The sequence below is a fragment of the Oncorhynchus clarkii genome, chromosome 8 (assembly GCF_045791955.1).
Source record: "Oncorhynchus clarkii lewisi isolate Uvic-CL-2024 chromosome 8, UVic_Ocla_1.0, whole genome shotgun sequence".
Lineage (NCBI taxonomy): Eukaryota > Metazoa > Chordata > Actinopteri > Salmoniformes > Salmonidae > Oncorhynchus > Oncorhynchus clarkii.
This window is the reverse complement of record NC_092154.1, coordinates 26,803,615-26,828,168: the sequence shown is the minus strand read 5'-3', so window position 1 is coordinate 26,828,168 and position 24,554 is coordinate 26,803,615. Positions and strand designations below refer to the sequence as shown.

At 43.3% G+C, this 24,554-nt stretch overlaps 1 protein-coding gene across 1 annotated transcript in view; it reads right to left on the bottom strand.

The window, feature by feature from the left end:
- Positions 1–1,060: 1,060 nt before the first annotated feature.
- LOC139415203 (estrogen-related receptor gamma-like) overlaps positions 1,061–24,554 on the bottom strand; it is a 33,881-nt gene continuing 10,387 nt past the window's right edge. The window contains exons 2-8 of the mRNA XM_071163103.1: positions 21,710–21,955; positions 21,461–21,618; positions 20,638–20,754; positions 14,544–14,654; positions 13,677–13,859; positions 3,560–3,829; positions 1,061–3,318 (exon numbers count right to left, since the gene is read on the bottom strand). Of these exons, the coding sequence (XP_071019204.1) occupies positions 3,074–3,318; positions 3,560–3,829; positions 13,677–13,859; positions 14,544–14,654; positions 20,638–20,754; positions 21,461–21,618; positions 21,710–21,955 (1,330 nt within the window). The 3' untranslated portion in view covers positions 1,061–3,073. The remainder of the gene's footprint in view (positions 3,319–3,559; positions 3,830–13,676; positions 13,860–14,543; positions 14,655–20,637; positions 20,755–21,460; positions 21,619–21,709; positions 21,956–24,554) is intronic.

The window sequence follows — 24,554 nt, the reverse complement described above, 5'->3', positions numbered from 1 at the left end:
CCAGGATCGAACCAGGGTCTGTAGTGACGCTACAAGTTGAAGTTAGGTCTCTATCAACAGAGCCACATTTTCATTATTATAAAAATCTAATAAATCTCCACCATATAGAAGCTATACCCCTCTTACCCCCCTCAATCAGGATTATGACAGGATTACTGCCTTTATGAGGCAGAGACTATTACAGACTGTGTATTTTATAGCACAAGCACACATAAGACCATAATCCTTGAAATATCCACCTGATTTAGAATTGTTTCTTGAAAACTTGACATGCAAAACATTTTGGGACTGAAGCAACAGTGGACTAATGAAAAAATGTGCGTCATCATTTTTGAGTGGATTTTTCCTTTAATGGCAATCATTCTGTCTTATGTTTTTGTACTGAAGCAATTTGAAATCAGGTTGATATTTCAAGGACAATTTTTGTTATATGTGCCTAGTTTTCCCTGTTAGGTTTGTGCTGAAAGACACACAGTTTGTGATCGTCTCTGCCTCATAAAGGCAATAATCCTGTCAGGCAATCACAACCTTTGACTGAGAGGAAGTCAGGTGCTTGATTTCAACAACCTTGACAATCTGTTCCCAGCGGCGCTTTTAGACTTCATTCAAATAATGTCGTTAATTATGGATCCTCTCATATGGGACCGTCCCCCTACCAGCCCGACACTTCCTACTCATCTGTCCAATAGACACACCTCAAGCCAACATTTATGGCCACCTTGAGAAACGAGGCGCCTGTCATAGACAATCGTTCAAAGTGACAGCAGTCTGTTTTCTGAAACAAGTCACTGCAGTAGCATGTGGGTGTCCATTATTTATTGTAACGTCAGACAGAGTGCCTGCATCTTTCCCTACGCCACCTCTCCTCTGCACTGATCTTCTCTTGATTTACGTCTACTCCTCTCCATTGCTTCACTATTTCCCCATTCTCTTCCCTCCTTTCATTCCCCCTCTCTTTATCAATGAGGACGTCTCCCCTTCTGCCTCCCTCTTTCCCAACCGTCTGACTGGGACATGTGATTGTGTCATAAACCTATAACAGATAGAAAGATGAAGACTCTTTCTGGAACTGGAAGCATCTTTATTGCCCTAGAATCGTCCTGAGAATAGTAGTAGTAGTGTACATCTCATCTGAACATGGGTTACAACTCAGTTGGCGCTGAACTTTATATACAGAATACATACATTTACACCCCCTTCACACAGTATTGCTGGATCACACTTTATGATATACTTTGTCACAAAAATATACAGATTATTCCGCACAGTTGGAGCAAATAAAAATACAGTTGTCCGTAATGTACGGGGAGTTTAAAAGCGGTTTTCACATTCCTACCGATTTAGTTTCCATTCATTTGACCAGTTGTGATTTTCCAAGATTTCTACTTTCTGAAAACGGAAACACAGAGACACGTTTGAAATACCACCACCAGATGTTCATCATAAGAAAGAAAGGTGCTTTGCACAGTGTGTAATCTACAACTCAATGCATGGTTCAATGTCATCAAGTACTGTACATCACGTTATTATATCGCCTTCGATGCTATGGTATAGTACAGGTATCAGTGCCATGAGTGAAGTAGTGAAGCTAGTACAAAACGTTTTATTTACTTATTAAAACAAAATGACTTCATCTTTAGAAAATGATCTGTATTTATTCCTTTAATATTCTTCATTAATGCCACACTGGTAAATAAAAAAACGAAAAAAACAAAATAATCAAGCCAACAATAAATACATTTTTAGGGCTCTATTCAATCAGATCTGCTTTAGCTGACATCTGCGTAGCGGCTGTTTTGATGGTGTTGGAGATGGAACTGCGCTAAGAGCTGTCAAATCCACAAGTGGCTCCGGGCATTATACCTAAATCGGACACTGCCATTGGCTGCACCGAGTCACATTATCTGAAAACCCATGCAGCCTTCTTTACAAGTTCAACACTGGAATGTGAGATGTAATCTATACCTCCATTAGGATGATAGAAACCCTCATTATTTAGTTTAATGATTTTTACATTCGAGCATCATTATTTCTATATAGCTTTCGACACGTTTTCATTCTGAACTTCTAACGCCAGTGGGTGTGGCTTCGTGACAATGATCGGAAGAGCAGCTGCTCACCGATTTGACAGTTCCACCTGCGACTCCACCAAAACATCCGCTATGCGGGTGTCTGCTTTCGCCGTTAACTCTTGAGCTGATTGAATATAGGCCTTTTTTCAATATCTCCCCTCACCTTCATAATCATTGGGGCGGCAGGTGGACTAGTGGTTAGGGTGTTGGACAAGTAATCAAAAGGTTGCAAGATCAAATCCCCGAGCTGACAACGTAAAAATCTGTAATTCTTCCCCTGAACAAGGCAGTTAACCCACTGTTCCTAGGCTGTCATCAAAAATAAAAATGTGTTCTTAACTGACTTGCCTGGTTAAATAAAGGTTAAAAAAAAAAGAGTTACAGTGACTTAATGAAATCAAGTTCACTAACTTATTATAGGTGAGTGCCTTACATACGTTATTGTGACCGCTTGCTGCATCCTTTGACTAAGTGTGTCACACCGTTCTTTGGCAAGCCTGTCCACAGTTCATTTGATATAAAAAAAAGAAAAGTTATTCAAGCACTACAATGCAAGATGAACAGGCTTAGAGCTGGTTTCACACAAATAATAATCCTAGAGGATCTTCAAGTTTTGGGTGTCTTTCTTCATTTCACTAGCACTGTTTAGGTTTATATTAAGAACTGCCATCAAAATCCCTCATAAGGCAGTTATCCCTGTCACTAAGGTGATGTCAGTCCTTCCTCCTCTCCTCCTGAGTTTGTAATGGCGAGCAGGGCTGTGTTAGCCTTGTCAAACTCACAACAGTCCCAGAATGGCATAAAGAAGGATTGGACAACAATTACTTATTAATAGAAGAGCATCTGGAACTTCACAGAGGAGCCATTTTGTCTCCGTTCAGGTCCACTCATTGCTGTTCACTCTGTTCTTCCAGCACAATACCACTTCCTGCATTAATCTTGACCTTTATGACATCACTGCCCTATCCTTCCTCTATGTGATCCTAGTCCCACGTGGCTGGTCAGGCCCTGGCCTCCAGCAGTTCCAGGAACAGTTTGTGCATGGGCACACGGCCGTCCTGCTTGATGCTGCAGAAGTGCTGCACAGCCCTGGCGGCCGTCTGCCGGAGCAGGGGAAGGGTCATGATGAGCTTGCCTGCCCGCCGAGGGTCCTCCGTGTGCTGGGCACTCTCGTAGTCCTGCAGGGCCCCATGGAGCACATCCTGGAGACTCTGGACTGCATCCACATCCTCTATCTGCATGGAGTCTGTGGAGAGGAGGAGGAGAGAGGGAGCAGGGGAGAGGAGGAGAGGCAGCAGGGGAGAGGAGGAGAGAGAGCAGGGGAAGGCAGGTGGATAGGGAGGAACACAGATAGGGCAGGGGAAGGATGATATTGTGAGATGATGTTGGCATATATGCAGAGATTGAACACTAGCAAAGACAAATGGCCATTGGAAAATACATGCCTAACTCAACCTCAATTACACCAACACAGTGAAGTTCCATACCCGAGTTAGCCAATGAGATTGCCTTGAGGACAACAAACTCCTCCTTGTCGATCCTCATGGCTTTGTATTTCTTCACCAGCTGCAGTATGGTGTTGTTTAGGTCCAGTACACCTGCCAGTTTGGACTGCTCCTCATCCATGATGTAGTCCTCAGCATACACCAGCTTATCCTCTAGGGCCAGCGAGCGAAACACCACACGCAGGATCAGAATCTCCATCCATCCACTCTGCAGTAGACTCATCTGGTCTGCCAGCGAGAGCAAGGGGAAACCTGAAGAAAGGGGGATGGAGGAGAGATGGAGTTTTTAGCTAGGTCTAATTAGGGAGGACAAAGAGGGGAAGGACAATTTTAAATCGAAAAGATACAACCCAAAAATAAAAACATTGGCATTTGAAAATAGAATTGTGATGGTTTTAGTCAGAATGGCTGGACCCATTGGAATTATTAGACCAAGGTCAACCGAAGGGTCATTGGATGAGGGGTCAGTAAAGGCTAGAGGGGCGGAGGCAGCTGTGTGGAACAGTTGAATAGTGAAAGCCCATAAGTTGTCAATCCAATAAAGACACTCCCTTTAACAAACAGATACACCCCCATGTGAGCATGATTATATCCACTCAATCTGTAGTCTCCACACACACACACCATAATTAAAAACCAGAAGATTAGTTTTACAGAATGGAGGGAAAGGAAGAGGAGTATGAGGGGAAGGCTTTTTTTTTTTTTTACACCATCAGTGATTCTTATCAGGGTCGGGTGCTTTTACAATTGCCATGTGCACGCCTGTGGCTCCCGCTCCTCTCTTATCTCTCCCAGATTGATTGGAACGCTGTCTGCAGACTCTTTCATTGGTTGATAGGGATCAGCATTCCGGTACAGAACGATCGTTCAGCAGAGGAGAAGGAGAAGCATTGTGTGAGTCTGTGTCTGTGTCGTTGTCTTTGAGGACACCTCTACATGGACACACACAAGGGGACACATAAAGGAGCATCAGAGACGTCCTCTGTTCCGCAGAGACAAGACAAAGCCGGCAGAGACAAAGAGGTTCTCTTACTTAACCCAGAGCAGTTAGTCCATGGGATGTCATTCTCAATGCTTTAGTTAAGGGTTAGGGTATGAGGAGCGCTTGGAACAATGATACAGGCGTACAGGCTTCAATTTGAGAGGGTTATCTGGGCTGGAAGGGTTCAGCTGTGCCCCTACAGAAACACACACATAATAACTTCACAGCCAGCTTACAGCAGCCTAAAAAAGGCCAAAGTGTGGTGTGAGAGAGGGTCTTAAGCCAAGCTCATCTCCTCCCAGCATAGCCCTCAGACAGAATCAACGTCAGTCTCCATGACAGGACCAGACAGGGAAGGGGCGGGGGGACAGGGTGCTGAGTGGCCGAGCTGGACTAACCTCCCCCAGGGCAGTAGCAAAGACAGCCTGGGCCCCTCTGCCAGGACCACTGGTTCCCCCAGCCATGGGCCGTAGCCTGCCACTCAAACAGAGCTAATGTGACACCACCATTACGGTGCTACCAGGGGTCTAGAGCTGAGACTACTTTCTCTCTCTTTCTGTGTCCCTCATCACTCTGTCCTTATCTACTGTATCTCTTCCCCTCTCGCAACATCTCGCTGACTATCTCTCTCTTGCCTTCTTGCTCATTCGCTATCGGCCTCCCACTCTCTCATCCTCAGTTTCTCTCTCTCCATTATCCCCTCAAGTGGGTCCCTGGTGTGTCTGTGTCGGTGGTTGTTTCCCATGGCTGCCCCACTCCTCCAGACAGACAAACGCTCCACTGGCAAAGGGCTACAAATACACACATCCATGTGACTGACTAGGTTAGACTCCCACTCTGACAGTAAACACTGGTGACAAGCAGAGAAGAAGAGTTTCAAGGCATTCAGGAGGGGAACACTTTGTTGCTCTTCGTTCTTTCTTTGAGAACGGAGAAAGTGCTGATCAGGAAAGACACAGACACACACACACACACCTGCTTAGGCAGCATGTTGTGTAAGCATTACTGGACAAGCGTTAACAAAAACACAGGTGATTCCCTGGTGATGTTTTGGGTGTGAACAGGACATTAACTGCTGATAGAGCCAAAAGACTTTCATCTGAGTGAGAGAGAGAAAAAGCTTGGGGAAAGAGAGCGTGCGAAGGAAGAGATACTGGATATATGTGATCGGATTCAGGATCGGGGACGTTTGACGCCATTTCCTACTTCACAGTAGGGATGTTAATTATACATACAGTACTAGTCAAAACTTTGGACACGCCTACTCATTCCAGCTTTTTTCTTAATTTATACTATTTTCTGCAATTTAGAATAATAACACATATGGAATCATGTAGTAATCATGTAGTAAGTGTTAAACAAATCAAAATATATTTGATATTTGAGATTCTTCAAAGTAGCCACCCTTTGCCTTGATGACAGCTTTGCACACTCTCAGTGTAACATGTGCGCTGAGAGTCAGGAAGTTCAGGTAGTGAGTGTTTTAATAAATAAACACAACTAAATACAAACAAGAAACAAACACCACACAGACATGACACTGGAACAGAAACAATGACGCCTGGGGACGGAACCTAAGGGACTGACATATATAGGGAAGGTAATCGGGGAAGTGACGGAGTCCAGGTGAGTCTGATGACGCGCAGGTGCGCATAACGATGGTGTTCACCATAACAAGCAGCCTGGTGACCTAGAAGCCGGAGAGGGAGCACACATGACACTTGACATTCTCTCAAACCAGCTTCATGAGGTATGCACCTGGTATGCATTTCAATTAACAGGTGTGCTTAATGCGTTTGAGCCAATCAGTTGTGTTGTGACAAGGTAGCTACTTTGAGAAATCTTAAATATATTTTGATTTGTTCAACCCTTTTTTGGTTACTACATGATTCCATATGTGTTATTTCATAGCTTTGATGTTTTCACTATTATTTTACAATGTAGAAAATAGTAAAAAAAATATATATATAAAACCCTTGAATGTGTAGGTGTGTCCAATCTTTTGACTGGTCCTGTATATATATTTTCTGACAAACGTTTTCTGGAAAATGTGAACTTTCATATGCCTGAATTACAAACTTGTGTGGGATCCATTGAGTGGCTGCTGCCAACACACTGACTCAACTCCAGCCACTTTAATAATGGGAATTGATGGGAATTGATGTAAAATATATCACTAGCCACTTTAAACAATGCTACTTAATATAATGTTTACATACCCTACATTATTCATCTCATATGTATACGTATATACTGTACTCTATCATCTACTACATCTTTATGTAATACATGTATCACTAGCCACTTTAAACTATGCCACTTTGTTTACATACTCATCTCATATGTATATACTGTACTCGATACCATCTACTGCATCTTGCCTATGCCGCTCTGTACCATCACTCATCCATATATCTTTATGTACATATTCTTTATCCCCTTACACTTGTGTGTATAAGGTAGTAGTTTTGGAATTGTTAGTTAGATTACTCGTTGGTTATTACTGCATTGTCGGAACTAGAAGCACAAGCATTTCGCTACACTCGCATTAACATCTGCTAACCATGTGTATGTGACAAATAAAATTGGATTTGATTTGATTTAAATGTGAATCAAAATGCTTAGTTAGACCTAGTAAATAGCCTAGTTTAGCCAAGGAGAAAGCACCGAGCTACAGTAAAATCGGGAGAAAGGCAGGATCCATGATTAGCTGAGATAATGGAGGGGGATATTAAACAGACTACTTTCTGGAGGACATGCTCACTCATGTGTTTACATGTGAAATCTTAAAGAGATGGGTGGGGCTATGGCTTAAGAGGGTATGAATGATCCTGAATGGGTGGAAACAAAGGGCTCTGTAGAAAACGTGAAAATCATTCAAGGGCATTTTGTCTCCTACTTGTCTCAAAAGTGGGATAACAAGTTTAGCTCATTTACATTTCCCCCCTCAACTGCACTGTATGTTATACCATTTTGAAGCTAAAAGTTTGTACTTTTATAAAATGTTACAAAAAAAGGCAATCTTGAAAATTCGACATACATGTAAGCTCACCTTCCTGAATTGAGCCACATATGGCCATATCTACCTCCACTGCTATCTACTTGGCTGTCATCTTTTTGGGGAAAGTCATTCGATTTCTAAATGCTTGTGTACCTTGACAAATTATGTAACAGTACTTATGTAAGGAAATTCAACTGGAAAATTAAATATTCCTAAAGTATATTAAAAGGGATCTGACGTTGTTTGGCCAACAGAGGCAGGACAGTTAGATAGTTATCTGAGTCTGACCATGGGTGTAGTTGTGGGAGGGGCTAGTTTTCCCAGTTAGCCCAGATCAACACAGTTGGCCGAAGCCCAAGGGCCTTTCCAAAACAAAGAATTACCAAACCGAGAGAGACAGAGAGAGCGAGAGAGAGAGACAGAGAGCGAGACAAATGTAAATATACATAAATAAAGTGACAGAGAGAGAGACTAGGGGTCTGTCACAAGCTCATCCATGTATCCACAATGTACATGTATACTGTACATCAAATCAGAGGGGAGGAGAGAGAGACAGAGATTTCCAGCAATATTTGTGAACCGTTGTCACAAGAAAAGGGCAGCCGATAGAGCACAAACACCATTAGAAATACAACCTATATTTAAATGTTTATTTATTTTCCCTTTCATAATTAAATTATTTGCACATTGTACAGTGCATTCAGGAAGTATTCAGAACCCTTGACTTTTCCCACATTTTGTTACGTTACAGCCTTATTCTAAAATTAATTAAATTGTTTTTTCCCCTCATCAATCTACACACAATAGCCCATAATGGCAAAGCAAAAACAGATTTTTAGACATTTTTGCAAATGTGTTCAAAATAAAAAACAGAAATATCACATTTATATAAGTATTCAGACCCTTTACTCAGTACTTTGTTGAAGCACCTTTGGCAGCAATTACAACCTTGAGTCTTCTTGGGTATGACACTACAAGCTTGACACACCTGTATCTGGGGAGTTTCTCCCATTCTTCTCAAGCTCTGTCAAGGTCCTCTCAAGCTCTGTCAAGTTGGATGGGGAGCATTGCTGTACAGCTATTTTCAGGTCTCTCCAGAGATGTTAGATCAGGTTCAAGTCTGGGCCCTGGCTGGGCCACTCAAGGACATGCAGAGACATGTCCCGAAGCCACTCCTGCGGTGTCTTGGCTGTGTGCTTAGGATCATTGTCATGTTGGAAGGTAAACGTTCGCCCCAGTCCTGAGCACTCTGGAGCAGGTTTTCATCGAGGATCTCTCTGTACTTTGCTCTGTTCATCTTTCCCTCGATCCTGACTAGTCGCCCAGTCCCTGCCGTTGAAAAACATCCCTACAGCATGATGCTGCCACCACCATGCTTCACCATAGGGATGGTGCCAGGTTTCCTCGAGATATGACGCTTGGCATTTATGTCAAAGATTTCAATCTTAGTTTCATCAGAACAGAGAATCTTGTTTCTCATGGTCTGAGAGTCTTTAGGTGCCTTTTGGCAAACTTCAAGTGGAGTGGAGTGCTGCAGAGATGGTTGTCCTTCTGGAAGGTTCTCCAATCTCCACAGAGGTACTCTCGAGCTCTGTCAGAGTCACATCCCTGACCAAGGCCCTTCTCCCCTGATTGCTTAGTTTGTCCGGGCAGCCAGCTCTAAGCAGAGTATTGGTGGTTCCAAACGTCTTCCATTTAAGAATGATGGAGGCCACTGTGTTCTTGGGGACCTTAAATGCTGCATAAATGTTTTGGTATCCTTCCCCAGATTTGTGCCTCGACACAATCCTGTCTCGGAACTCAACGGACAATTCCTTCGACCACGACTTGGTTTTTGCTCTGACATGCATTGTCAACTGTGGGACCTTATATAGACAGATGTGTGCCTTGATGACAACGTTGCACACTCTTGGCATTCTCTCAACCAGCTTCATAAGGTAGTCACCTGAAAGGCATTTCAGTTAACAGGTGCGCCTTTCTTTCCTTCTTAATGTGTTTGAGCCAATCAGTTGTGTTGTCACAAGGTAGGGGTGGTATACAGAAGATTGCCTTAATTGGTAAAAGACCAAGTCCATATTATGGCAAGAACAGCTAAAATAAGCAAAGAGAAATGACACTCCATCATTACTTTAAGAAATGGTCAGTCAATCTGGAAAATGTCTATCACTTTGAAAGTTTGTTCAAGTGCAGTCGCAGAAATCATCATGCGCTATGATGAACTGGCTCTCATGAGACCGCTACAGGAAAGGAAGACCCATAGTTACCTCTGCTGCAGAGGAAAAGTTCATACGAGTTACCAGCCTCAGAAATTGCAGCCCAAATAAACACTTCAGAGTTCAAGTAACAGACATCTCAACATCAACTGTTCAGAGGAGACTGTGTGAATCAGGCCTTCATGGTCAAATTGCTGCAAAGAAACCACTACCATAGGACACCAATAATGAGAAGAGACTTGCTTGGGCCAAGAAACACAAGCAATTGACATTAGACCGGTGGAAATCTGTCCATTGGTCTGATGAGTCCAAATTTTTGATTTTTGGTTCCAACCACCGTGTCTTTGTGAGACGCAGAGTAGGTGAACAGATGATCTCTGCATGTGTGGTTCCCACCGTGAAGCATGGATGAGGAGGTGTGATGGTGTGGGGGTGCTTTGCTGGTGACACTGTCAGTGATTAATTTAGAATTCAACACACACTTAACCAACATGGCTAGCACAGCATTCTGCAGCGATACGCCATCCCATCTGGTTTGCGCTTAGTGGGACTGTCGTTTGTTTTTCAACAGGGCAATAACCCAAAACACACCTCCAGGCTGTGTAAGGGCTATTTGACCAAGAAGGAGAGTGATTGAGTGCTGCATCAGATGATCTGGCCTCCACAATCACCTGATCTTAACCCAATTGAGATGGTTTGGGATGAGTTGGTCCGCAGAGTGAATGAAAAGCAGCCAACAAGTGCTCAGCATGTGGGAACGCCTTCAACATTGTTGGAAAAGCATTCCAGGTGAAGCTGTTTGAGAGAATGCCAAGAGTGTGCAAAGCTGTCATCATGGCAAAGGGTGGCTACGTTGAAGAATCTAAAATACAGTTGAAGTCGGACGTTTACATACATTTAAACTCAGTTTTTCACAATTCCTGACTTTTAATACTAGTAAAAATTCCCTGTTCCTGTCAGTTAGGATCAGCACTTTATTTTTTAAGAATGTTACTTGTCAGTAGTAGATAATTATTTATTTCAGCTTTTATTTCTATCATCACATTTCCCAGTGGTTCAGAGGTTTACGTACACTCAATTAGTGTTTGGTAGCATTGCCTTTAAATTGTTTAACGTGGGTCAAACGTTTCGGTTAGCCTTCCACAAGCTTCCCACAATAAGTTGGGTGAATTTTCGCCCATTCCTCCTGACAGAGGTGGTGTAACTAAATCAGGTTTGTAGGCTTCCTTGCTCGCGCATGCTTTTTCAGTTCTGCCCACAAATTCTCTATAGGATTGAGGTCAGGGCTTTGGGATGGCCACTCCAATACCTTGACTTTGTTGTCCTTAAGCCATTTTGCTACAACTTTGGAAGTATGCTTGGGGTCATTGTCCATTTGGAAGACCCATTTGTGACCAAGCTTTAACTTCCTGACTGATTTCTTAAGATGTGGCTTCAATATATCCACATCATTTTACTTCCTCATGACGCCATCTATTTTGTGAAGTGCACCAGTCCCTCCTGCAGCAAAGCACCCCCACAACATGATGCTACCACCCCCGTGCTTCACGGTTGGGATGGTGTTCTTCGGCTTGCAAACCTCCCCCTTTTTCCTCCAAACATAATGATGGTCATTATGGCCAAACAGTTCTATTTTTGTTTCATCAGAACAGAGGACAAAAAGTTTGATCTTTGTCCCCAAAAAGTACAATCTTTGTCCCCATGTGCAGTTGCAAACCGTAGTCTGGCTTTTTTAATGGTAGTTTTGGAGCTGTGGCGTCTTCCTTTCAGGTTATGTCGATAAGGACTCATTTTACTGTGGAAATAGATACTTTTGTACCGGTTTCCTCCAGCATCTTCACAAGGTCCTTTGCTGTTGTTCTGGGATTGATTTGCAGTTTTCACACCAAAATACATTCATCTCTAGGAGACAGAACGCGTCTCCTTCCTGAGCGGTATGACAGCTGCGTGGTCCCATGGTGTTTATACTTGCGTACTATTGTTTGTGCAGATGAACGTGGTACCTTCAGGCGTTTGGAAATTGCTCTCAAGGATGAACCAGACTTGTGGAGGTCTACAATATTTTTTCTGAGGTCTTGGCTGATTTCTTTTGATTTGCCCATTATGTCCATAGGTACACCTCCAATTGACTCAAAATGAGGCCAAAACTATTTTGTTTACAAAAAAATTGTGGAGTGGTTGAAAAACAAGTTTTAATGACTCCAACCTAAGTTTATATAAACTTCCAACAACAACTGTATAACATATATTTATTTAACACTTTTTTGGTTACTACATGATTCCATATGTGTTATTTGATAGTTTTGATGTCTTCACTATAATTCTACAATGTAGAATATAGTAAAAATAAAGGTAAACCCTTAAATGAGTAGGGGTGTCCAAACGTTTGACTGGTACTGTATGTAAATAAGGTATTTCAGTTGTTTATTTTTAATGCATTTGCAAAAATCTCTAAAAACCTATTTTCTCTTTGTCATTACGGGGTATTGTGTGTAGATTGATGAGGAGAAATGGATATTTAATCCATTTTAGAATGAGGCTGTAACGTAACAAATTGTGGAAAAAGTCAAGAGGTCTGAATACTGTCCGAATGAACTGTACATAGCCAATAATAATATAATATAAACTTGTGTTTATTTCCCTTGTTTATTTCCCTTTTTGTTTATTGCCCATACCAATAAAGTCCTTTGAATTGAAATGAATTGAATTCAGAGACCGAGACAGACATAGAGAGAGAGAGAGAGACAGAGAGAGAAACCAGGGGGCTGTCACAAGCTCAACCATGTATCCACATCAGAGTGGAATGCAAACTAAACAAAGGGGCTGAAGATAGATGGCCTCTTTCCTCTTTATCTCCACCATCAGTGTGTGTCCGATGGTCCATATGTGTTGTCACTACACAACTAAACCATAACTTAATCTTAATAGGTTTAAACAGCTTCTCTTGCTTCCAAAGCTTCCATCCAGGAGAACCCTAATATAGAAGTTCTCCCTAAAGACTTCTCTTAGCAGCGAGGAATATCCTTTGGGACGAAGGGCAGAAACATTAAGGGGGTAATTCAGACCCAAGTTGAGCAGGCGTAAAGGGAACTTAATTCCATTTGTATGCACCTTTCTCTCTCCACATATTCTGACCTTGAATTTAAGCATGGGAATAGCATGCTATTCACCCGCTATTCATTTGGGGTGGAGATTTAATAAATGAAGGTCTGGCGGAGGTCTACAGATACGGTGTGTTCTGACCTTGACCTACATCCTTAATAATTCCACCACCTTTACACGTGAGGAAACCATGAATAAGGTCTATCGAAACTGCCGGTTCCAAGTGGAAAAAACATCTACTATCTTTTTTTCTGATATAATCTCCATGCACTGTAATTTATACATTGATAAGAGCTATCGATAAGAGCTAGGTAAATGAGTAATCCGTTTGGAGAAAGGGACTGTAAATACACATAGCAATTGTTTTATCCTATTTTGCCTTATGATCCCTGGAGACAAATGTGAACCCAGTCAGTCGTATGGAAGCAAACTGAAAATCATAACATTGCATGTTTTGTGGCCCCTTGTCCACAGTGACGTCTGGCCCGAAGAGTATTTAAGAGTATTCTTGTCAAACAGATGGCGACACTACCACATTAAGGTTTTGAAGGAAACTACTGCTAATACTTTCAGGTAGCACTAGACTCTGGCGCATGTTCAAGTACCACATTCTTACCTTCGCTTAGCAGACCATAGACACAACCACACACACACACACTTACTTTCTGGACTAAAGTCTTAATCCAACACAGGACACAACAATCTCCACTCTGAGCTGATAGGAGTCTTATATTGAATATGATGTGTGTTTATGCCCGTATGTGTGTGTGTGTGTATACCCATGTATGTGTGTCTTCCTACCTGGGATGTGTTTGGCCCAGCCGATGTTGACCACCAGTTCACGGTCGGCAAGGTCACAAAGTGTGGTCAGGGCTTTGATGTCACTGTCGGGGACGGTGGGGTCCGGCATGGCAAAGATACTCTCTGGTTCAGCCACCAGCAGGAGAGAGACCACCTTATTCTCTACCAGACCACCTAGAGGAACTGAGAGACAGAGAGAGATTTAAAATATACTTTATTAATATCTAAATGCACAAATGTGAGAATGTCATTAGAGACAAAGACAGTGAGAGCAAGCGAGCGAGTAAAAAAAGAAAGGCGAGAGTGTGTTTTATTTTCTTGAAAGTACTACTTAAGTAGTTTTTTGTACTTTACATTACTATTTATATTTCTGACAACTTGTACTTTTACTCCACATACACTTTTTACTCCATACATTTCCCCTGACACCAGAAAGTACTACATTTTGAATGCTTAGCAGGACAGGAAAATGATAATTCACACAATTATCAAGAAAACATCCCTGGTCATCCCTACTGCCTCTGATCTGGCGGACTCACTTAACACACGCTTCATTTGAAAGTGATGTCTGAGTGTTGGAGTGTGCCCCTGGCAATCTGTCAATTTAAATAAACCAAAAAATGATGCTGTCTGGTTTGCTTAAAATATGGAATTTGAAATTATTCATACTTTTGATACTTAAGTATATTTTAGCAATTACATTTACTGTTGATACTTAAGTATATTTCAAACCAAATACTTTTAGACCTTTACTCAAGTAGTATTTTACTGGGTGACATTCACTTTTACTTGAGTCATTTTCTGTTAACTTATCTTTACTTTTACTCAAGTCTGACAAAAGGGTGCTTTTCCACCGCTGATTCTTACATGTTCTCTTCTGTGGCAGGCCGTGTTGAGGGTTGAGGTAGGGGCTGTTCTCAGAGTCTATCCTTCTCTTGTACTTCTGTCTGCCCCCACGGACCCGGTCCAGACGCACACCTGAGAGAGAAAAGGAGAGAGAAAAAGAGAGAGAAAAAGAGAGAGAAAAAGAGAGAGAGAGAGAGAGAGACACATTTAGGTAAATTTAACACACACACGTCGTGGCCCAAAGTTTTGAGAATGACACAAATATTAATTTTCACAAAGTCTGCTGCCTCAGTTTGTATGATGGCAATTTGCATATAATCCAAAATGTAATGAAGAGTGATCAGATGAATTGCAATTAATTGCGAAGTCCCTCTTTGCCATGCAAATGAACTGAATCCCCCAAAAACATTTCCACTGCATTTCAGCCCTGCCACAAAACGACCAGCTGACATCATGTCAGTGATTCTCTTGTTAACACAGGTGTGAGTGTTGCCGAGGACAAGGCTGGAGATCACTCTGTCATGCTGATTGAGTTCGAATAACAGACTGGAAGCTTCAAAAGGAGGGTGGTGCTTAGAATCATTGTTCTTCCTCTGTCAATCATGGTTACCTGCAAGGAAACACGTGCCGTCATCATTGCTTTGCACAAAAAGGGCTTCACAGGCAAGGATAATGCTGTCAGTAAGATTGCACCTAAATCAACCATTTACCGGGTCATCAAGAACTTCAAGGAGAGTGATTCAATTGTTGTGAAGAAGGCTTCAGGGCACCCAAGAAATTCCAGCAAGCGTCAGGACCGTCTCCTAAAGTTGATTCAGCTGCGGGATCAGGGCACCAGTACAGAGCTTGGTAGTGGCAGCAGGCAGGTGTGAGTGCATCTGCACGAACAGTGAGGACTTTTGTAGGATGGCCTGGTGTCAAGAAGGGCAGCAAAGAAGCCACTTCTCTCCAGGAAAAACATCAGGGACAGACTGATATTCTGCAAAAGGTACAGGGATTGGACTGCTGAGGACTGGGGTAAAGTCATTTTCTCTGATGAATCCCCTTTCCGATTGTTTGGGGCATCCGGAAAAAAGTTTGTCCGGAGAAGACAAGGTGAACGCTACCATCAGTCCCGTGTCATGCCAACAGTAAAGCATCCTGAGACCATTCATGTGTGGGGTTGCTTCTCAGCCAAGGGAGTGGGCTCACTCACAATTTTGCCTAAGAACACATCCATGAATAAAGAATGGTACCAACACATCCTCCGAGAGCAACTTCTCCCAACCATCCAGGAACAGTTTGGTGACGAACAATGCTTTATCCAGCCTGATGGAGCTCCTTGCCATAAGGCCATAAGATAACTAAGTGGATTGGGAAATAAAACATCAATATTTTGGGGTCCATGGCCAGTAAACTCCCCAGACCTTAATCCCATTGAGAACTTGTGGTCAATCCTTAAGAGGCGAGTGGACAAACAAAACCCACAAATTCTGACAAACTCCAAGCATGGATTATGCAAGAATGGGCTGCCATCAGTCAGGATGTGGCCCAGAAGTTAATTGACAGCATGCCAGGGCGGATTGCAGAGGTCTTGAAAAAGAAGGGCCAACACTGCAAATATTGACTCTTTGCATCAACTTCATGTAATTGTCAATAAAAGCCTTTGACACTTATGAAATGTTTGTAATTATACTTCAGTATTCCATAGTAACATCTGACAAAAGTATCTAAAGACAATGAAGCAGCAAACTTTGTGGAAATTAATATTTGTATCATTCTCAAAACTTCTGGCCACGACTCTACACGAAAACACAGTACTCCTGTTTAGCAGACTACCCCAATGTCAAAACCAGGAGAGTGATGCACTATTCAAGTTCATTTGATTGACATTTCTCCCTCGTGACATCTCTAAGATTATAGGGAGCCTTAGAGAGAAGTCACATTGCTGGCATAGCAACATCAACCCTGTAACACAATATGTTACAGGGTCATCTTAACAAGCTCAGCGGTAACCTTATCGCCATGGAGATGAGGAGCTAACAGCAAGGTTAGGGGGTAAGAAGGGAAACATGGTGTGGGCTGGTCACAGCGGTCCCTTTACATACACACACCAACACAGTTCACGTTTCAAATGTTTTATGTCACGTGCACTAGTACAGGGACATTCCTTTCTCGCTTGCTCTTTCCCAACACTGCAGTAGTCCTATAAAAACAAAAGTAAAGTATAACAAAAACACACGAAAAATAGAAATAAGAAGAACACGAGAAAGTAAGTAAGCTATATACAGGATCAGTTCCAGGGTCAGTGCCAATACCATACTCACATTCCACCATCCAGTGATATCCTATACGCCTCCAAAGAGAATCTTGACTTGAGAGAGCTTTTATTAGCATGAGGGGTAAGGGTTAGAGTTGAGGTGAGGGTTACGGTTGAGGTGAGGGTTACGGTTGAGGTGAGGGTTACAGGTGAGGTGAGGGTTACGGTTGAGGTGAGGTGAGGGTTACGGTTGAGGTGAGGTGAGGGTTACGGTTGAGGTGAGGTGAGGGTTACGGTTGAGGGTTACGGTTGAGGTTAGAGTTAGGTTTGAGCCAGGATATGGACGTGAAGCAAGAGCTAGTTTGAGGCTAGGGTTGAGGCTAGAGCTAGGGTTGAGGCTAGAGCTAGGGTTGAGGCTAGAGCTAGGGTTGAGGCTAGAGCTAGGGTTGGGGCTAGAGCTAGGGTTGGGGCTAGAGCTAGGGTTGGGGCTAGAGCTAGGGTTGGGGCTAGGGTTGGGGCTAGGGTCAGGGGTTTCAGATTCCTAACACATCAATAGTCCCTCAATAGTAAGATAAGAGGGGCGAGGGTTAAGGGGTGAGGGAGGGTATTAAGGATTGGACGCGGAGGCCTGGGGAGATGAGAGGGGTATTAAAAGGATTGGACAGATGGGTAAGCTAGGACCCCTGGACCTTAGTGATGTCAGTCCTTCCACTGTGGTCGGAAACACAGTCTGGATTAGTCTAACGGTTGGCAAGTGCTCCAGTTTGAAGTTTGTGACAGGTGATTAGTGTGTGTGTGTGTGTGTAGGGAAGGATTTCACTGTGTTGACACACATTGGATTATATGAAAGCAAAGGAGCAATAGGTGTATTAGAGGCAGTAAGGTTTGTTCTCTCTGTGTGTGTGTGTGTGTGTGTGTGTGTGTGTGTGTGTGTGTGTGTGTGTGTGTGTGTGTGTGTGTGTGTGTGTGTGTGTGTGTGTGTGAGGATGGTCAAAGAGTTACTCATAGGCATCTGAGCTAAGTGTAACTCTTCAGAGAGGAATGTGCTGACAACCAAAGGGACAAGAATAGCCCTGGAGGATAACAGTGTACACACACACACACACACACCTCTCTGTGTCGGAGAGATCTGAGGGTTCCGATAAGGAGGCGGGTGTTGGGTCACCCCCCCTTCCCCCTCTGCCCTCACCCCTGTTTGAAGTCCCCTGCACCTTTCGAAGGGGGATTTGCACATTCCCAAAACACACCCAACGGGATCAAGAGCACGGATGTCCACTGAGCACAAGAAAACTTACCAGGATCGTCATTCTACATGACATAATTTCCCCCTGGGAGAGACCTGACACATAGCCATCTGCATGTACTGTATGTGTAGTAGAAAAGCCACTGACAGGGGACTATCTTAAGCTGCCTCGGATAATGGTCTGATGTCATCGAATGCCCTTACTTATTAGCCTACTGCAAGCTTGTTAGTCAGGCACTGGGTCATGAAAGGATGTCAAAAGCTCTTATTCTTTAAAGAGATAAACAAACTAAAGAATGGAGCTATTTTGGGGTATAGGTAAGTCCTTACCTATATAATTAGAAATCTACTCATTCTATTTCAACAGTGTGCCCAAAACGTATATTAAGTCTTCCATGTGATTAGTGCTATGTGATATAATTAGCTGCCATATCCTCGTCGACACACAAGGAAAAGCCTGATAGATGCACACAATGCACTGATTTTTCTGATTCAACCACATGAGGTAAGACCAGTGTTCCAAGTAGTGGAACAATTACAATGTTTGTTAGTCTACAGCCCTACTGAATTGTGAAACGGAGCACTCATTCTGTGCTCAATCAAATTTTATTCTAGACCAAGGGTCTCGGTCCATTAGCTGTGTGTTGTGCTGACATGGACCTCTCTCTCAGTTAAAAGTCACACCACCCTGTCTCTACCTTTACTGCAGCCCCCCAGAGGAAGAGGGGTGTTACCAGGCACGATGAGGCACGTTGCGAGAACCGCTACCAGGGGGGTTACGACGGGAGTTACGAGGAGCGGTTCACATTTCATGGAGGTCCAGAATTCCCACAAGGCATCTGGTGGAATTTACGAGGGGGGGGGGGGGGGGGGGGGTGAATTGCTATAGGAGCCAGAGCTGGGTGCTGGAGATGCCCGTCCCCTATTAAAAATAAGCTAATTAAAAAAAGGAGACACACACACGCACGAGCAGACGCCCGCACACACACACACACACACACACACACACACACACACACACACACACACACACACACACACACACACACACACACACACACACACACACACACACACACACACACACACACACACACACACACACACACACACACACACAAGGGGTGACTATAGACAGATGCTTGATCTTCTCACCCTGGTTGAGGGGATGATTAAATCAAAGCTGATGAGCTGAAAGGGGAGGGAGCAGGTAGCAGTAAACTCTCTTTCCTTCCTTCTCTCTCTCTCTCTCTCCTTTTGATAAACAGGTGTCGGTTGCTCACACACAGCCTTCAATAAGTGGTTCATACAGTGAAGCTTTGCCTTTTTGGGTCTCTTCTATATTTGGCCAACAATATGTCACCGGCAGCCACACACTCCAGTCCTAACCATAAGACCATGAGACCGCTGCCCCAGACACGCACTATAAAACTCTCCAGAGTCTCTAGGGGCTATAGATGTAGAATGTAAGATATGTCTGTTGTTTCTAGATCATCTATTTCTATTCTGCGCATGTGTGAGTAGTGTGACACATTGGAAAAGAGACTGTATGTCTGAGAGAAAGAGGATAGAGACATGTTCACACACACACATACTCTGGCAGATAGCCATTTTCTATTTCGGAGGTACCGTAGCCAGTAGCGTCCTATAAAGATACTGGGCATTGTTCTGCTAACACCATACATGAATACTGAGCAGTGAGCAGTAATGCTAGCAGGCACTAAGGGGCTGGACCTGTTAAACAGGCAAAGGGATTACATTTCCCTCTGAAGTTAAGACAACAGGTTTGTTGGAAAATCTATTTGTGTAGAGGGAGTCTGGATCCACAAAGACATTCTAGATCTTGATTTGTAGTTCTTCATTGAATTAAAACACTGTTATAGTACTGAACCGATAAAGATCCACTGGGATACAGAAACATTATGAACACCTACTTTTCCCATGACATAGACTGACCAGGTGATTCCAGGTGAAAAATATGATCCCTTATTTATGTTGATTGTTAAAATCCACTTCAATCAGTGTGGATGAAAGGGAGGAGACAGGATAAAGAAGGATTTTTAAAGTCTTGAGACAATTGAGACATGGATTGTGTACACTGAGTATATCAAACATTTGGAACACCTTCCTAACATTGAGTTTCACCCCCTCCCCCACTTTGCCCTCAGAACAGCCTCAATTTGTCAGGGCATGGACTATACGAGGTGTTAAAAGCATTCCACAGGGATGCTGGCCCAAGTTGACTCCAATGCTTCCCACAGTTGTGTCAAGTTGGCTGGATGTTCTTTGGGTGGTGGAACATTCTTGACACACACAGGAAAGTGTTGAGAGTGAAAAACCCAGCACCGTTGCAGTTCTTTATACACTAAAATAGGTTCACCTGGCACCTACTCCCATACCCCGTTCAAAGGCACTTAAGTCTTGTCTTGCCCATTCACCCTCTGAATGGCACACAAACACAATCCATGTCTCAATGTTCAAGGCTTAACATGTTTTCTTTAACCTATCTCCTCCCCTTCATCTACACTAATTGAAGTGGAATTAACAAGGTTTTCTACGCTCAGTTTATTTTTAAAGGTACATAGAGGAGTACATTTATTTGGCTTTGAGGTGTAGAGAAGTTCCTTCCTCACCTTCTCGCATCATTCCAACGTTGAGACACTTCATGAAGCGACAGGCCTGGCACGACTTCCTCCTCCGCTTGGTGATCTCACACTCACTGGTGGCCGGGCAGCTGTACTCGATGTTACCTGTGGGTGGGAAAGAAAGGAAAGGGGGGATAGATAGAGAGAAATATAGAGAAACAGGTAAAGACAGAGAGATGAGAGGGAGAGATGGCGAGACAAAAAATCCAGTCAAGAAAAGGGGACAATTTTGTCTGTCACTTCTTAAACCTTTCATTAAACCACTTCAAAACAAACAAGATGCTGAAAAGACACAGGAAACTCCAACGAGGAAAACTATGAATATATCCTGGAAGTCAGCTAATCAACAGCACTCTGAGCTGCCACATCCTTTTAAAATCAGGACGCATCTGATCACCTGATCTAATATAAAAAATGTTATCTGACAGACATCCAGGTATGAACTTTGAGCCTGGGTATGTCCATTTGCATGCGGAGGAGGCTTAAGGAGCCTAAACTAAAACGAGGGCCATGACCCTGGAACAGGCACAGTCACAGACAATCACGTTAAAACACCCACACAACATGCTGCAAACATATGGACGAGACACACATACAAACACACACTGTAAGGAAACCTGTAAGCTTGCGTCCTTAGAGTTGATCAGGTGTTGATACTAAAACAGGAACTAGGAACTTATCAGCCTACTGGAGGTTTACCAGTACAAAGCCATACACTTCTGGTGTCTGTCCATATATACTGTAACACACGTGGGCACTTCAGGTGAACTCTTAACCCCGTTGTTTATGTGAATTATTGTAATTGTCTTACCCTGGATGGTCCTCTTGAAGAAAGCCTTGCAGGCCTCACAGGAGGCCACTCCGTAGTGGTACCCTGACCCCACATCTCCACACACCAGACACAGCCTCTTAGCCACAGAATCCAGCAAGAACTCACACTTCACCTGGCCATCCTCACCACCAAACCGCCTGGCGGAAGAGAGAAAGAGAGAGAGAGAAAGGGGTTAGACACACATACTGTATGGTACATGCACCCAAGCATAAACCCCTACACACCTACCTGTTGGCTGTTCCATTGTTCCCCATGCCCGCTGTGTGTCCGTAGAGCCCTGGTGAGTCCAAGCCGTTGGTGTGGTTGTGACTCTTGCCCAGGAGACCAAAGCTGGAGTTGGTGTCTGAGGAGGAGCCCTCAGGGCTGGGTTGGGATGGGCTGTCCCCCTGGAAGCTGGGGCTGGGGCTGGAGGGCTCGCGCTTTATGGGGGGACAGGAGGTGTCCAAGCCCCTCACAGACATCCTGCCCAGGATACTGACAGGAGGGGGGGGGGATGCATAGGATTAATTTATGGTAACATCTCGTAACATAATGGGCGGTACACTGGCTTGGATGTGTGCATGATGTCCTTTCTGTCTAGATCTATCGGTCAGTTAGAAAACTTGACGTCTATGCAGACCTACACAAATACACCCACCCATGCATACCCATTCAACCTCATACCTCTTCTGACCACGTACACACTGATAACCAACCGTCTTCCAGCACCGATGTTTTACCAAAACCTCCTTTATCGCTCCCCTATCCCTTTCAAAAAGAAAAAGGGTAGGAACCATCTTCCCCTTTCTCCGTTCTCTGTCACTCTCTGCCTCTTCCTCTGTGCCTCCATCCCCCTCTCCTGATCTGTTTATCTATCCATCCATCTCCACGCTCACCCACCCAGCCGTTTGCAGTTTCCCACATATGCAAAGCTGAGGTCTATTAGACCAACTTGTTATGACAACAGGAGATTGCGTAGGCAAACATATGGAAATCAAAACAAAGATTCTGGCTCAGAGGTTTATTCTCACAGATCTCTTGGTGAAGGTATGATGTAGTAGATATTACCCATTGTGTTCAGTTACCAGAAGCCAAGTCCTTTTATCAGAATTCCAGCTCTGTCAAGTTTAGAGTTGTAGAGGTATTCATTTTGGGAATGTAATGGGTTTCTATGCTAGTGCTGTATGTTAATGGCATTGTTCAAACTGTAAGCCATGCGTTTTCACATTCTACTGTATGGATTTGTGTTCATCCCCCTACATTCATGCATGTTAATGCATAGATGAGCCTGCCCATGTGAGAGATAAGAGCAGAATAGACACGAATGTTGTTATGTGGTTCAGGAACTGGGCACACGTATAATTATTGTAGACTAACTGATACCTACAGTGCACGTGAAAGTATTCCAAAATGTATGGTGTTTACAAGCACACGTAAATGCTGTGCTGACCCATGTGGCCGTAGGTTAGCACACACACTATCGTGTGTTGCCATACCCACTCTTAGAGCCACTGAACACGCCGATTTGCGATTGTGTTTTTCTGTTGCTCATTAGAAAAACAAGATTTCAGTCTTGGAAGTGTATTTCCTGACCGATTCTGCATTTGGTTATGGATGTTTGTCCCCCATGAGAGTAGACAGGGGAAGCCTATTTCACTCCCTGAATAATGCCCCACAGTGGAGGTGTCATAATGACCGCTAGGTTTTATGGGTCATTTTTTTCTCTCCACCATTCATGTTTCCCATCGTGAATTTTTTAAACACTGAAAATAAGGGCTGTCTTTCGTGTAGGCTTACCCTGGCGTGATGTTCTGATAACCATGGAAATCTCTCTCGGACAAGGTGACTTTTATCAATATATTTAGCTCTGTTTACTCTCGAATTCTAAAATGCTAATTTGGGGGGGGGGGGGGGGGGGTGAATACAGGCGAATATATTGATAAAAAAGTCACCTTGTCTGAAAGAGATGTACAGTTATCAAAATGTCACACCAGGGTAAACCTATACAAAACACAGCCCTTATTTTAAGTTCTTCCAAAATCCACTTTGGGAAAAATGATTGGAACCATTTCCTTGTTTGACCACTAGGTTTTATGACTCATACTGTGGTACTATATGAATCTAAGATGACTCAAGAAATCTGTAATAAATTTGGATGTTTTTGCCGAGGATGTTTTAGTTGAGCAATTTTACATCTAAGGTCTTTGGTGCAGTATTCCTTAAATAAAGACATTTGCGACGTGTTGTCTCCTATAAACAAAGTCAGAGGTGCTGGGCAGGTCTGCTTCACTGTCTATGCTACTGGATAGTGAGCAATCACCGCAGCTGTTCACCCCATATTAGTGGGCAATGGACATTGTCAAATCAAAACCCAACCTTCATTTATTTGTTTATTCCGTTTTAGATGAGACCGACTTCATTACCAAAATTATCCTATTTATACTTTGTAGTCGATTTTGACTCTAGAATAAATGTTTCTGACTCATATCGATGCCACATAGGCCATTTTAAAAGGGATTTGTTGCTTTTCAAAGGAAGTGGCTCTTTTAAAATCACTCACACACTCCCTGTCTGTGTGGTGGAACCCAAGCTCTGTTCCTGCTATGTAAATCCGCACGGTAATGACCACCACTCATTTGGTAGGCAAACTATCTGGCTGCCCTAAACATCACTAGAATCAACCATGACCACGCTCTATCGCCCCTTGAAATCCACAGAGAGAGTGATATTGAAAGAAAAAGAGAAAGAGAGACATTGAAAGAACAAGAGAGAGAGAGAGACCTCTGTCATTCAAACTTTAACCTTATTCTACTTCAGCTCTAAATTGGATTTACTAATATATTGTTGCCTCCAAAGTGGTCCAACAAAGCTGGCAGAGTACAATGGACTGTGAAGAGACCAGTTTGTTCTCTCATCAGCTATCCATCATACAGGTAGATATTGCTGTGTCAGCTTCCCATAGACCTGAATTAAGGCATTCTCAAATTACTTGGTGGCCATAGATTTCTTTCAAAAGGCCCGATTCAGACTTAATAAGAAATGTACGCCTTTCCTACACATGCCTTTCCTATGCACTTCTCAGTAGTTGGAATTC